This window comes from Python bivittatus, unplaced genomic scaffold, assembly GCF_059951505.1.
Source record: "Python bivittatus isolate LINGU-HERP-01145 unplaced genomic scaffold, Pbiv_v1 ctg000610_np1212, whole genome shotgun sequence".
Classification (NCBI taxonomy): Eukaryota; Metazoa; Chordata; class Lepidosauria; order Squamata; family Pythonidae; genus Python; species Python bivittatus.
In genome coordinates this window covers 51,182,475-51,196,838 of record NW_028277088.1, presented here as the reverse complement: position 1 = coordinate 51,196,838, position 14,364 = coordinate 51,182,475, and the positions used below count along the sequence as shown (strand labels likewise).

Here is a 14,364-nt window from a genome sequence, read left to right as displayed (position 1 = left end):
TTTTTTTCCATATACTGTTCCTATTACATATTTGTTTGGTTTGGGTTTTTCTAAGATTTTTTTACTTCACCTTTTGTAATCACAAACAGAAAGCTAGGTACCAGATGATGGCTATTTTCCTTATTGTAATGTGCATAGTAGATTTAATTAACATATGCTAATTTTAAACAAATGATGATTTTTTTTTTAATGGCAACATTCCCACCCCCACAACTGAAGTGGCCCTTTAGGACTCAGAAGCAAGAAGATCATTAACATTTTAATGAGGCTTGAATGTGTACAGTATTCAGAAACAAATCTCACTAAGCCCAAAGGGACTTATTCCCAAGTAAGTTTGTATAAAATTGTATTCTAGATCACCTTACAGCTCTGTTGCACTAATTACATAGATACCTAAAACACAAGAGAAATATTGGGCTACAAAATGAAGGAAGCAAGTCCCATTTTTAAGTACAAAGTTGTAAGTTAAAACTTACCAATTGATGTGTAACACCTTAAGGACTGGCACTGTTCTCTGTCCCTTTGCTCTAAGGAAATTAACACTCATTAAGGAAATCTGCAAGAGTTATATCACATCCAGCAATGTTCTTACTACTCTTTGTGACTTGTCCACACTGCTGACAGCTATATTACTCCGCCTTACCTTAGAAGTATCCCTAGTATACCACCATAAGAAATATATTGGCACAGCAAAAAATTTGAAGACTGACTCACATGATTTGGTCATGTTTGCTTGTGGCTCTTTTTTTGGTTGCAAGTCTTCATGTTTGTTTCAAATCCGAACTCATTTATTTTAAATCATTTAAACAATAAAATACATCACTATAAATTTTCTCTTGTGCCAAGGTCCACATAAGACATTACTCTTAGACACTCAAGAATTTGCTTAAAGCACAAGATCTGCCTACTGCAGCGTGTAGAAATCAATCTGTATTTATATCTCTTCTCCAATATTTAAATTTCAGGCTGTTTTCTCCCACCCTTTTGAGTTAGCAGATATGCAGCCATTCTCTTCACCACTGTGAAGCTGAGAGGAATCTGTTTAATGCTGATATAATGATTCTGTCTCACCTGGCAACTGTTGGTTCCTTCACCAGTTTCATTAGCTGCATCTTGAATGGTACAGTTAAGCCATTCTCAGTAGCACAAGCAAGTTGCTGCATAGTAAGGAGTATTGATACCCATTTGTGTACAAAGGCAGAACAGATATCTATTATCATCATCTAATCTATTGATAACTCTTCTTCTGTAAACCACCCAGAATTGCTTTTTAATGAGATGGGTAGTGACAAATTTGATATATAAACAAACTCTGGAGTCCTTGGTGGTCTTTGAGCTTGGTTGTTTGCTTGCAGATGTTTCATTACCCAACTAGGTAACATCATCAGTGCTGGTGAACGTGAGGTTTGCTCCCTGTTTCTATATAGTAGCTTGCCCTACCAGTGTTGGTAGGGGTGTGGTTTTCTGATGAAGTCAGGTAATGAAACCTCTTCAATCAAACAACCAAGCTCAGAGAGCACCAAAGACTCCACAGTTCAATCCTGAGCTACATATATTCTCTTCTATTAATAACTCTATTAAGGATATATGGTGCTTTCCATTTGGATCCAAAGCAAGATGCTCTGAAATGGGCATGGATGTGCAGACTACACTTGTCAGCACCTAATTAAAGAAGTTGCATCTTTTCCTGGACTTGCACAGCAGCTATGCAATCCCAGGAAAATATGTGTGTTAATTAAGGAGATAGTCACAGGATGCAACAAGGTGCTTCCATGCAGGTATGGGCATGCTATTGTATTTTGCTTGGATTGCACAGCTACCGTGTGTCAGCTCCATGATGTGGTCAAACCAGGAAACAGACTTCAGGGAAATTTAAAACTATTTTTATTAAGATGGACTATTAGAATCTTGCAAGTCTGATTGTGCTTTACTTCCCCCCACCCTCTCATACTCCTGTGAAACTAAGGAGGTATCTGAGTCATTCCCCCCTCCCCTCGGATTATTTTGGGTTTGAGTCGCACTTTTTACCTCTTCATTCTGGGAATGGAGCTGGCTTATCTCCATCAAGTCATCTTCCTTACTCTCTATGCCATGTGAGCCCAGGAAAAGATGCAGCTTCTTTAAGAAGGCATCAAAAGGGCAGCATATATCCCTACACCAAATCACTTTTGGATTCAAAGCACTGCGTAACCCTAACCACTATGTATTGCTATGCTTTTTAATAGCATGTTTTATAAACTAACACCTTTAATGGAACTGCTTTCAAGGTTAGTTGTAGATCCCACAGCTGCTGAAAATCATTGTTCTGTTAGGATAAGTTTATTGGGAAAGGATTAAGGTGAATACAGGTAGTCCTTGCTTAACAACCACTCATTCAGCAACTGTTCAAAGTTACAATGATGTTGAATGAGGAGACTTACGGCTGGTCCTCAAGATGTGGCAGTTGCAGTGTCCCTGTGGTCATGTGATTGCCATTTGCAATCTTCACTGCTGGCTTCTGACAAGCAAAGTCAGTGGGGAAGCTGGCAGGAAGTTGCAAATTGTGGTCATGTGACATCACACTTAACAACTGTGTGCACACTTAACAACCACAACTGCCACCGTAAGTCATCGTGGTCACGTGATTTTTGGCTTTACAATAACGTTGCTTAGCAATGGAGTTTCCGGTCCCAATTATATTATTTGTAATTACTTGTACACATATGAATCTATAACTATTGTTGGGAATTTTGCATTGATTAAACACTGATATGCCCCTCTCGGTATTCCCTGTTTCATGGATGTTGATTGCTATTTAAGGATTTTGCAAGTCCAAAATGCCACTCCTAAATGTGTGTGCCTGCAAATAAAGCCCAGTGAGTTCTGTACGCCTTCCTTTCAAGAAAATATGTTCAGAGTTGCACCCTATAAAGACATGCAGACACAAAAATTCACTGCGGGAAGTAAAAATGCATTTTACATTAAGAAAAAATTAAGTACATACATCTTTGTGAAAAAGTCATTCCCCCGCTTGGATTTTGTTTTTTTTTTTATCGCTATTGAATGTTATCAGAACTTCGTCTGATCCTACTAACTGTAAAGGGAGTTTAAGTGAACAAATAAAATCAACACTGAATGCTCGGCACATTGCACGTCCGTTGACTTAGTTTATGAAATGAGTGAATCAAGCACTAAGTATTCTTTGTACAATCCTGTGAAAATGAGGGCACAAAAGCCAGATAAGGATGGGAACACCTGGTCGACGATGGCTGAAAGCAAAAAAGCTAAAGGAAGTTGCTAACCTGACACTGACAAATCCGGACTCCTACCTACGAGCTACTTCTATGGAAAAAACAAACTACAGTACTCCTCTTCCATCCCACCCACAAAACGTATAAACGCATCATCACACAGTTTTTCCATCCCCCAAACCAAACACTAGGAAAGTGGTTAAATCAATGCTCAGGCGCAACTCCCACGCCCCGAATTGCCCCGGAAGTAACTTTCTCGAGTTTCTCTACTTCCCCTGCGATCCGGAACGCTCCTCCCTAATTGCTTTTCCGTCTGCCTGCGGAGGGAAAGAGCGTTCTAAAGATGACGGAGGTTACCGTGATCCTGTCAGTGTCTGAACGGAAGGAGGGAAATACAAGTTAGCTGCAGCGTTCATTCTGAGAAGAAGGCTCTCTTTTTTCTTAAACCATGGAATAGACCCACAGCCATCGTCGCTCACGAGTGCCAGGAGTTAATTTTCTGGGGTTTCCCCCCCCCGCTGATTTAGCCAAACTTTTGGGCAGAGCTTCTTTATAAAGTATTTTCAGTGCGTACGTTCTCTCAAGCCGTCCTCGCTTCTCTGCAGGCTTTACTCCATTTAGATATCATTCTAAAATCTTATTTATTGGCACAGCGATTTCTACATTCATACTGTTGTAGCACTTTAAATGTGAATAAGAGTTTCAAACACTCGCACTGTAGTGTTTTCCTGACTTGGTGTAACCAGAAAAGAGTTTTGCAGGATTGAGATGACTGATGTGCTGACTCAGTTAATAGGAAGAATATGTGTTTAAAAATATTGTGTAAATCCAGAGTCTCATGTTGGAGACTTGCTGGATAACTGAATCTTGGTCCTGATCTTGCTCATGAACTCTCCTGTTGAATCTAGCACTGGAAGACATTCTGGAAATAGCAGTGAATTTAGTACAGACTTACAGAGACTATAACTGAACCTTCACATCAGGGTGAATGCTATGAAAGGACAGAAGGTCGCAGACATTCTGAAGAGACAGCATTTACTTGGCTAAAAGAAGGAACTATCTGTATGATGGAACAATGTGGCTTGTCTCCAGGCATAGCTGAACATACATAGTTTTTGCAAAGTAAATGCTTTGAATGAAATTATACTGTATTTGTAGACAGTATTCTTCTGTAGGAATATGCTATGTTCCCAGAGTGAAATGCTGTTTTTCTGGATGTGGTTGGCACAATACTATGGACATATATTCTGTACATCTTTGGCCTATCCTAATTTATTTATTACTTTGAATTTCACATGTATATCCTGCTGTTCATGCAGGAGCTCAAGGCAGTATACGTGATGCTTCTTCCCTATTTCTTCACAACAACCATCTTATGACGTGGGTTGGGCTGAGAGTAATGAGCCCAAAGTCACCCAATACAGTTCCAGGGCAGAGGATGGACTTCAGCTGGGATCTCCCTGGTTCCAGTCCAACATCACAGCAGCTTTCTAGTTAACAATAGTGTACACACTTCAAAGATGATAAAATTATCACCTAAGTGTAAATAAGTGTGATAAAAAATAAGCTGCATTTTAACATCTTGGCACTAAAGCCCTGCTCAAAATAATTTGTCTTAGGGTACATTCCAAACCATACCTTGAATGTAGTTGGCACTAACAGAAACCAAAATATACTATTGTTGAAGATGAGGCAAAAGGGTGCCCGAAGGGACTGAATTGGACAGTGAACTACAGACATTCATTCCTAGCATAATTTAGAGTATCTCTCCCATTTCTTGGATACCTGAAGCAATGTGCTCAGTTTCAGTATATGATTCATGACAAGTTTGACTTCAGCTGGTATTTTCTGACCAAGCAGGCAAGAAGTTTGTTAGGATTAGCATGTATGTTTGTCACTAATCTATTCAGCACAGGTGTTATTTAACACTGCTTTAATTTGGGTGGCAGTTTCACTTCATCTGTACCATTTTTCTTATAAAAAAGGAATAACTTGCCAAAACTGTGTGGCTTCATAGAAATACCCCACTATATAATGTTGAACAGAAGTGGGTAAAAAAGATGTCATGACTTGGATCTGTTGTATCAGGAGCCCCTCATATCTCTCTGCTGTTCTGTAAAAAGGCTGAAAAGGTATGCTAGCCTTGGAGTTGGCACACTTTTTTTTTCTATTTATGTCAGTGAGAAGGAAAATGAAACAGTATGGCAAATACAGCACAGAAAATATTTCCCCCACCCATGTTCTCTCATGATAGCTGATTTGGCAGGGCTTAGGAAGCAGAAATTTCTGCACCACAGTCTCCTAGTATCCCAGCTCCTTAAATTTTTTCAGCTTAATTATTATCACTAAAGAGAATCCATTCATCATAGGAGTTGCTGATGTTTTAAATTAGCGTCAGTTGTACTTTCTCATTTTTACCTCCATTTCTTCTTCATAGAAAAGTAACAATTGGACAAAGTTGTTTGACTATAGAAATACACTGTTGGAACAGAAGAGGAACCCTACAATATAATGCTTCAGGAGAAGAGGATAAAAAAGATGTAAGATCTGTTCAAAAGAGAAATGGCAATGACAGTGTGAAACCATAGACACTAACAAACAGGCACCCTCTTCAGTTTATTTTCTTGTCAATATTTCTAATGCTAAGTACCAGGGTCAATCCTGGACTATTAAACAAGTCTTGCTGTGACATGGGCTAACACTAACTACTGTAAATTACAGGCCATTCAAGAAATATGTTTACTGATTAGGATGCATTTATTAAGATTTGCTGATTAAATAATCACTTACTGATTGAGATTGAGAGATAATTTAGCTACTAATCCTATTTTTATCTGCAGCAGCTTTTTCTTTTGGTGTAGAATAGTGTTGCCTTCCTTTGTTATAGCTAATTCAAAATTGAAAAACAATTTGGGAATTAAAAACATCAATAAAAAAAACCCTTTTTTCCCCAAATAGACACAAATGAAGATTGAATTCACCATCTGTAGAGAGTAAGGAAAATGACCTTGACAGAGATATGCAACAAGGGATAAAACACTTTTTTAAGTCCAGAATGTCCAGTTAACATTCAGAAGCGGCCCAGTCAGGCACCTCTTAATTCACTGAACGATAAAAAGGATGAAGATGAACAGCACAATCAAACTTGCAAGATTCTGTTATTATAGTCGATCTCAATAAAAGTAGTGTTCGCCTTCCTGCGAAGTTGATTTCCTGGTCTGGTCTACCTAGTAGAGTTGACACCATCTATTCGAATAATTCAAGTTTCTCTTTCATTTTTCTTGCTTTGATTTCTCTCATTAAATCAAAAAATGCCTAGGAGGAATATGAATAAATACTTAATATGACATGCATTCAATTCTGATTCATATTGTTTATTTAGTTATGAAGCTAAGGAGACTCCCCAATTCCATCTCCACTTTGAACAAAAATTACAGAAGTTTGAAACTATTTTTAAAATTTTAAAATAGAATTATGCAACAGAATTCCATAAGCAAAGTATAAGCAAAACAAACAGAAATAGAGATATCCAGAGGCCCTTTCCTTTATTATTGCTATATTACTGAAGCAGTAGCAGCTTATGTGTATTATACTGTATAATACATAAAAGTATTTTTCTATTGGCAAATCATATATGAAAAGCAAGATCAGCTGTGAAGATGAAACAGGAAATAGCTTTTACCTTGTCAACATGAGCTTTTGTTTTAGCAGATGTTTCCACATAGTTAACATTCCACTGATAGGCTCTATTTTTGGCTGCTTCTACAGAAACCTGTCTTTCGTCCTCTAAATCCAGTTTGTTGCCAACAAGTAGAAATGGCACATTTTCATCTTCCTTTACTTTTAAAATTTGCTCTCTGGAGAAGAAAGAAATCATAGACATTTTAAAAACATGCAGCTGAATATTCAAATCAGTCCAAAATTAGATGATTTGTTAACTATTAAAAATATGTTTTTACTGCTACCTATCTGTGACAGCATTTGGAACTAAACATGTAGAATAATTAAATTCCATGGTACTTGGCTAAAACAATTATGAAACCAACATAACAGCACTGGAAAGAAACTGGTTAAATTATGAAAAATTAGTTATAACAGAGAAGAATATTATGATCAAAGAATAGCAGAATAGGGTGCTGTAAAAAGGAAATAAGTCACGTTTAACAGATAAAAATCTGGCATGAAAAACAACATCAGACAAGATGGGAAGAATTTCTAAACAGCCTACTAAGAGCTTATGGAGAAAACTGGAGACAAAGCAATAATGAAAGGGGAATTAAATACAATTTTTGTCACTGATACAGAAAATGACAGAACAGTGCTAGACAGAAAATATAGTAGAGATACTTATGTTCGAATAAGTAAATAAATAAAACTAATCCAGTGTCCTGACATTTTTTTTTTCAAATAGGAAAACTAGACTACTATAAAGTGGTGCCAAGGCAGGTTTTTCCACTATCATGTGAATTAGCCTTCAAGTTTAATCAGATTAATGATAAAGTATCTATCTACACAGCTACCCTATTTCTCTAATCTCTAAACCTTGTCCATTAATCTACCAAAAATTACAATGCTTTGCTTAATTTGGTTAAACCCCTACATACCTAAGCTAGGAATTGTCACCTAACTTCCTATGCTATACAGTCAACTAAGGATCCTTTCTCTTTGATAGGAAATAGTCTGCTATTTATGATTTGCGTTAAGAGAGTAAGAAGTGAGATACTGATATCCCCACTACCAAACATTTAATCACTGAAGAAAGAGTTTATACTAAGTGTGACCATCATATGCTATTTATATATAAATTTTTATGTAGGGGAATCATCATCTTCTATTTAGCAACCTCCCCCCCAACTTAAAAAAAACCCACAACTTTTCACTCTGATTTGTTTGGTTCCAGTTCAATGACTGTATCTAGTCACCAAACAAATGAGGAAATTTGGCAGCTGCTGCAGCATCTTTTACACTGACATACTTAAAGTTTCATTTCCCCAAAGTTTTCAGAAAGATATCTCCTTTGGGATTTTTTCTTTGTTCACATTTGTTATGTCATTCCAAACCATGCCATTTGTTCTACTCAGATTCATTCTCCCCATTTCATACTCAAGGATTCTGCACTTCAAATATTCTCCAACATAATAATGTGATATAGCTTTTTTGTCAGTATTATGTGGATTTTAAGTAAATGCATGCTGTTTTAAAAAAGAGATGTAGAGTGCAGAAATTAGTGAAGGAATTACGTTGGAGAAACTTCTCTGATATCAAAAAGTTGGTTCACTTCCCCACCCAGATCTAACAGCATTAAAATAATTGCTATTTTTTAAATAGCTGCTGCATCTATCTCCTACCCAGTATTGCTACAGAGCTACAAAAGATCTTTGCCCACGTGGGCTGTTTTCTCAAAAAACTATCAGACTTACACAAACAATATCATTTAGGAGGCACCAGCTGCACCGTGGTAGTGAGGAAAAAAAATAGTAGTATTTTTTTTTAGGTTTCAGGTTTAAGCAAGGGCAATGATCATTGAACTCCAGGAAGGTTTATGAATAAACTTTAGAATATTCTCACCCCAGAGGTGCGGCGAGCCCCTACCTTCCCGGCTTTCTGGAAAGGACTAAAGACCTGGCTCTGCCAGCTTGTATGGGGCAATAAGAGTTTTAAGCAATCCTGGGCATGGCTGGCGCCCTGATGATGCTCCTCGAGCTACTTGCCAATGAACATCAATTCTTGGAATATATTTATGTATTATTTTTTCAGGACTATTTTTATATTGTATTTTAATTGATTTTATCTTCTCTGTAAACTTCCCAGAGTCGTTTTTTAATAAGATGGGCGGTGACAAATTTTATATATATGTCCACAAGAGTGCAGTGCTAGGAACAGCTAAGATACCCTCAAACTCCCAGGCATCTGGTAGAGGACTGGAGACTGAGGAAGACACATACCACCCAGAGGGGTGAGAGGGGAATTTATATAAAAAATAAGAATTTCATCAAGCGATAGGCCATAAAGGACCAGAATGTGTCAGATTGAATGCCATGTCCTAGTTGCATTTCAACCCAGTTTTCCCTTGCTTTCCCCTATCTTCCATGTCTTTAAAGTACTGCCTGCATCCTGTATGCAGCCATACTTTGGACCTGGGCCTTGTTCCCATCCATGTAGTCGTGCTAGAATGCATAATCCCATCCAGGGTTCTATTCCATTTCTTCTTTAAAACTTCTCCAATACCATTGGTGAAGAGAGCTATAAAATAGGTCAACATTGTCTAAACATGCTAACAAGAGAGAAGCTGAATGGTTTACTAGCTACAATATCACAACTGCCATTCTCTCCATGCAAAGGGCTTATTTATATTAGAGCATTTTGAGGCATTCTTCTGGTCTCCTCTGACTATGCAGAATTTTCAAGTAGGACAAGGTTTGTCATCATGAGACACTCTTAATCTTAAGCCACGAAAAAACTGAAAATAGTATTCTGTTTCAATAATTTAAAAAAAAGCTAAATTTGAATGTTTTGCAATTAATCTAAAAAGTTCAGTTCACAGTGAGGAGATCCATCATGATCAAAACTGAAATTACACAATGCAAGATTTGAAGTTCTTAAGATTTTGTTTCAGAATTAATTCCACATAGTGAAGTTTACTATTTTGGAATAAAACCTGGAATATTCATTTTTTTATTTCAGATAGAATTCCTATACCTCCCAATAACTAGATTGGTACATTTCAAGCTTGATCTCATCTTCAGGGAAGAAAAAAATAACCATGATTAGCAAAATAAAACAATAATAAACTAAAGAGATTGATGGAAATGAGAATTTTCTTTTCATTAACTGATTTCGAATACATTTTGAGAGTCCTGGCTCTAACAGAACCTGGATTAAAACTGCTTTTGCATTCTGTATCTTTTTCTATAATAAAGCTGCCATTTGCATGAAAATACACTAAGAAAACAAAATAATCTGTTATGATTCTCCCTTTTGGAGAAACATATAATATGGACCTATTATCCATACTTTTCAAAGGCTTTATAAGCAAATTCTCTAGAAGCTATAAAACATATGTAGAATGGGAGCAACAGAGGTTATGCCATGGTGGAAGCACCTTCTGAATTCTGACCACAAACTGTTTAAATAGAAGCAGATCAATTTGGAGTCTACTTTCTACATTCTACTCTAAAATTTGTTCAAATGCTTATCATTTGAACTAATTTTGCATATGGGGAAGAGAATCTGCTTACGGGAGAACTCCTTTTAGATTCCTCATTTGGTTTCCAAAACCACAATCTCCCCCATTGTATTCTGTTTCTGTTGTTATATTTTTTCCCCAGACCTGTGAAGTGATATAGTAGGTATGTAACATGTTTATCTGAATAAAGCCTCATCAGTGGATTCATGTCCTTAAAAATGTTAAAATGGCATCAATAGATTTGAGATTAACCATGAATCATCAAAAATTGTATCTGAGTATACCGAACACCTCAAAGAATGTACTTGAAAGGATGGATATCAGAATTTCTATGCTGGAGGTGCAAAAAATTTGAGGGTTCACTAAGCCACATAATATGGTCATGTGATCATTTAGTATCCTTTTGGGATAGTGTATTAATTATATAAGCAGATTTTTAGGAAAATACTTAAATGTTAAAGATGCTAATACAATGTTAAACTACATACCAAAGCTTTGTAATTTGACTGTTTATCAGAACTATGGTTGTATCAAGCATGGGGATTGGCTAGAAGAATCACACTGAGAAATTGGAAATGTGATATTATTCCAGATGTCAAGGAATAGTTGTCAGAAATGTGTGATGTATCTGTTTTGGAAAAAGCAATATTTTCTACTGATCAAAGGATGCAACAATATGTGTTTCTATGGCAGAGATTTTGTGATTTTTACAATAATATTTTGTACTGATTATATTATAGTACTGTATTTATCACTAAACCAGTGACTATTGCTAAGTATAAAATATGAGGTAGATTTTCTATTTTTTTCTTTCTTAGTTTATATTTTTAGTTTGTTTGGGGGTTTTTTTCCTAATTGTTTTAAAGGTTTTTTTTAAGTTTGAAGATTGTTTTGTTAATTGTATATGTAGAAAATTTTTACAATACTAAAAATTTTTAAAAACATGGTTATCTGGAGCATTAATCAGATGCTTCACTTATGTGTAACTGCACTTTCTTGAACCATTTTATCAGTTTAATTGGAACTTTGTAGAAGTACTGTTATAAAAATGAGAAAGTGAAGTAGTACTAAGTAAGGCTACATGAAGCTTCTAATTGGTGGTTCCAACTGAATCACAAATTCAGGTCTAATCTTGTCATTTTCAGATTATGGTTGATTTGCCCATTCCTCATAAAAGGCTAAATCTGAAGAATGACATTTTGTCTGAGTTGTTCATCTCTCCTCAATTATCCCCTTTGGTTGTAATCCATCTCCAAGTCATTCAAGGTAGAATGAAAAGGCATGAACAGTATGAAACAAAAAGTACAATAATTCAAAATGACAACATAATCCATATAAAAATGAATAAAGAAAATGGTCCCTCATACTCATCCAATTACCTAAAATCAGCTGTAGCTTCGAAAGAGTCAAGATCTGTAATTGAAAATACACAGAGAAAACCTTCTGAATTTCGAAAGTAGTTGTCTTGAACTGCACCATAGTCTTGCTGTCCTGCCGTATCCAATACATTAATCTGAACTTCTTCTCCATCCAGGACCACTTTTTTTCTGTAGTTTTCTGCATTGTTAGGTTCATAATTTTCTACAAACTATTACAAAATGAAATAGTCAATTAGTCAATCCCATTTTAAACAACAAACTTTCATTAGTATTTCAACATTATTTATTGATAAGGAATCAACAATGTTACTTTTGTACTTCTTTCATAAATTCAAAATATTGTACATGGATTATGTCACTGTAAATCTTCCAATAACTGTTAAGATAAGACATTACTATTCCTCATACTATGATGGAAAGACTGGACAAAGAGACTTGCGCAGGGTGTCTTACAAATTTGTGGCTACCTTCCCCCATGCCAAGCTTTTATCTCAAAACAGTGACAACTGAGACCTGCTTGAATTCAGGGTTAGGGTTAGGGTCAGTATCCACATTCAGATTTACAGTATTCCTAGCAGGTACTATACATTAGTTTCAATTGTAGGCAAGGCCTGGATATCTAATCTCTTTTTCATCACTTTTAACAGCCCTTACTCCCTCTAGTCATGCTCACCCTCTCAGGCCTATTTGAAAGATAAAGGTATTAACATTGGGCTTACAGATTAGCCCAGATAGCCTTCAAATCCAGGTTACTATTTGACTTCTGGTGAGGATTCACGGCAAACTAAATATCCCTGAAGGAGTGGGGACAGCATTGTGGTTGAGATTGACAGCCAGACATGTACTCCATACAGCTGCTTCTCGTGAGCAGACTGCAGGAGCTGAGATTTTTGTGATCAATTCATGAGGTGAGTGGCTGGAATCGAGGGATTTCAACCAAGCACAAAGCCATAATGTAGCTTATATGGACAAAAGGTTTGCCAACCCGCATTTCTTAAATCACTTTTGGAAATTGCTTTTTAACTGCTATTAGGAACCTTAGCAACGGCAAGTTTTAGAGCACCAGGTGAGACTCCTTCAATCCTCAGCAAAAGAAGTTTTAATTCTGGTTTAAGGATTAAAAAAAAAATTCTTTTGGAATAAACAGCAAAAGGGTGATTAGAATGCTGATTTTAGTTACAAATGGACTAAGGGTACAGATGGATTTGAAATAAGATTTTGATATTAATTATAAGAATCCTTCCCTTGGGACAATGCTGTTGTTTTGAATTCTTAAAATAAAAACATGATAGGATGGAACTTTGAAGGTTGAACACTAGAGGGAACCAGAAGGAACTATAAATTACAATTAAAGGAGAAGAACACTTAAATCTGACTTATTAATATAGAATGGAGCAAAACACTTTAACATCCAATGTATTGAAGGATATTTGTGAACAATGGACCCAGAAGTTAATTTTAAAAATGCCTGCTATTATAGTTAGACTGTGTTTAAAAGATGTTATGGAAGAGGAACAAGTTTTACCGAATAAGACTGAGACTGATTTGAAAGTGTATTTAAAAGTGACAAACTACAAGAATGATATGGAAAAAAATGCTACACTGGATATACAAATGAAACTGGCTGATGTCTTAATAATTAACAGGGATATACAAATAACAAATCAAAAGCGTGACCTGGATAACTTTCCTATATTGGATTTACAAAAGACTCTTGTTAAAGTTTTGAAGAGGTCTGTGAGAAGGGACAAAAAAAAAAAGAAAAAAAATCAAGTTCTAGGACAGTATTTGAAGGGATTAAATATTAAGATTGTTAAAAGTAAAAGGAAGGAATATAAAATTAGTTTATTTGATCAAGGTTAAAATAAATATGTTGTTATCTCTGGTGACCAGGACTGAATGACGAGGCTTTAAAGTTTTGTTTATAGATAAGAGATGAGATATGGGAAGAAGAGATCATTTGTTGTATTTTAAGAGAAGGTAATAAGTTACTAAAATTGTTTATACTTGTTATGAATGGGGAAGTCATTTCTTTATATATTTCTTTTCTTTTTCTTTACTATATTCTTATCTTTTTCTTTCGTTTCTATTTTTTCCTTCTTTTCAGCACTATTTTTTCTTTATACAGTGGAACCTCGGGTTACGAACGCCTCTGTTAACGAACTTTTTGGGTTACGACCAGCTCCGGCCGCAAAAATTTACCTTAGTTTGCAAACTCCGCCTCAGGTTATGAACCGGATCCGCAGCCATATTCCCTCCCGTGACACGGTCCGCGGCCATTTTTCCACCCGACACGTGGTCCGCGGCCATTTTCCGCCCCTGACACGTGGTCTGCGGCCATTTTTCCGCCCCTGACACGTGGTCCACGGCCATTTTTCCGCCCGACACGTGGTCCGCGGCCATTTTTCCGCCCCTGACGCGTGGTCCATGGCCATTTTCCGCCCCTGACGCGTGGTCCGCGGCCATTTTTCCGCCCGACACGTGGTCCGCGGCCATTTTTCCGCCCCTGACACGTGGTCCGCAGCCATTTTCCGCCCCTGACACGTGGTCGTAGGGAGGGGGACTCTCC

At 36.7% G+C, this 14,364-nt stretch overlaps 1 protein-coding gene across 7 annotated transcripts in view; it reads right to left on the bottom strand.

Annotated features, from left to right (window-relative positions):
• Positions 1-5,968: 5,968 nt before the first annotated feature.
• Positions 5,969-14,364, bottom strand: part of LOC103050544 (ras-related protein Ral-A-like) — a 32,218-nt gene continuing 23,822 nt past the window's right edge. For all 7 annotated transcript variants that reach the window (XM_007424274.4, XM_015887407.3, XM_015887409.3 and 4 more), the window contains 3 exons: positions 11,796-12,004; positions 6,913-7,087; positions 5,969-6,545 (listed from right to left, as the gene is read on the bottom strand). In XM_007424274.4, coding sequence (XP_007424336.1) covers positions 6,477-6,545; positions 6,913-7,087; positions 11,796-12,004 — 453 coding nt within the window. In that variant the 3' untranslated portion in view covers positions 5,969-6,476. The remainder of the gene's footprint in view (positions 6,546-6,912; positions 7,088-11,795; positions 12,005-14,364) is intronic.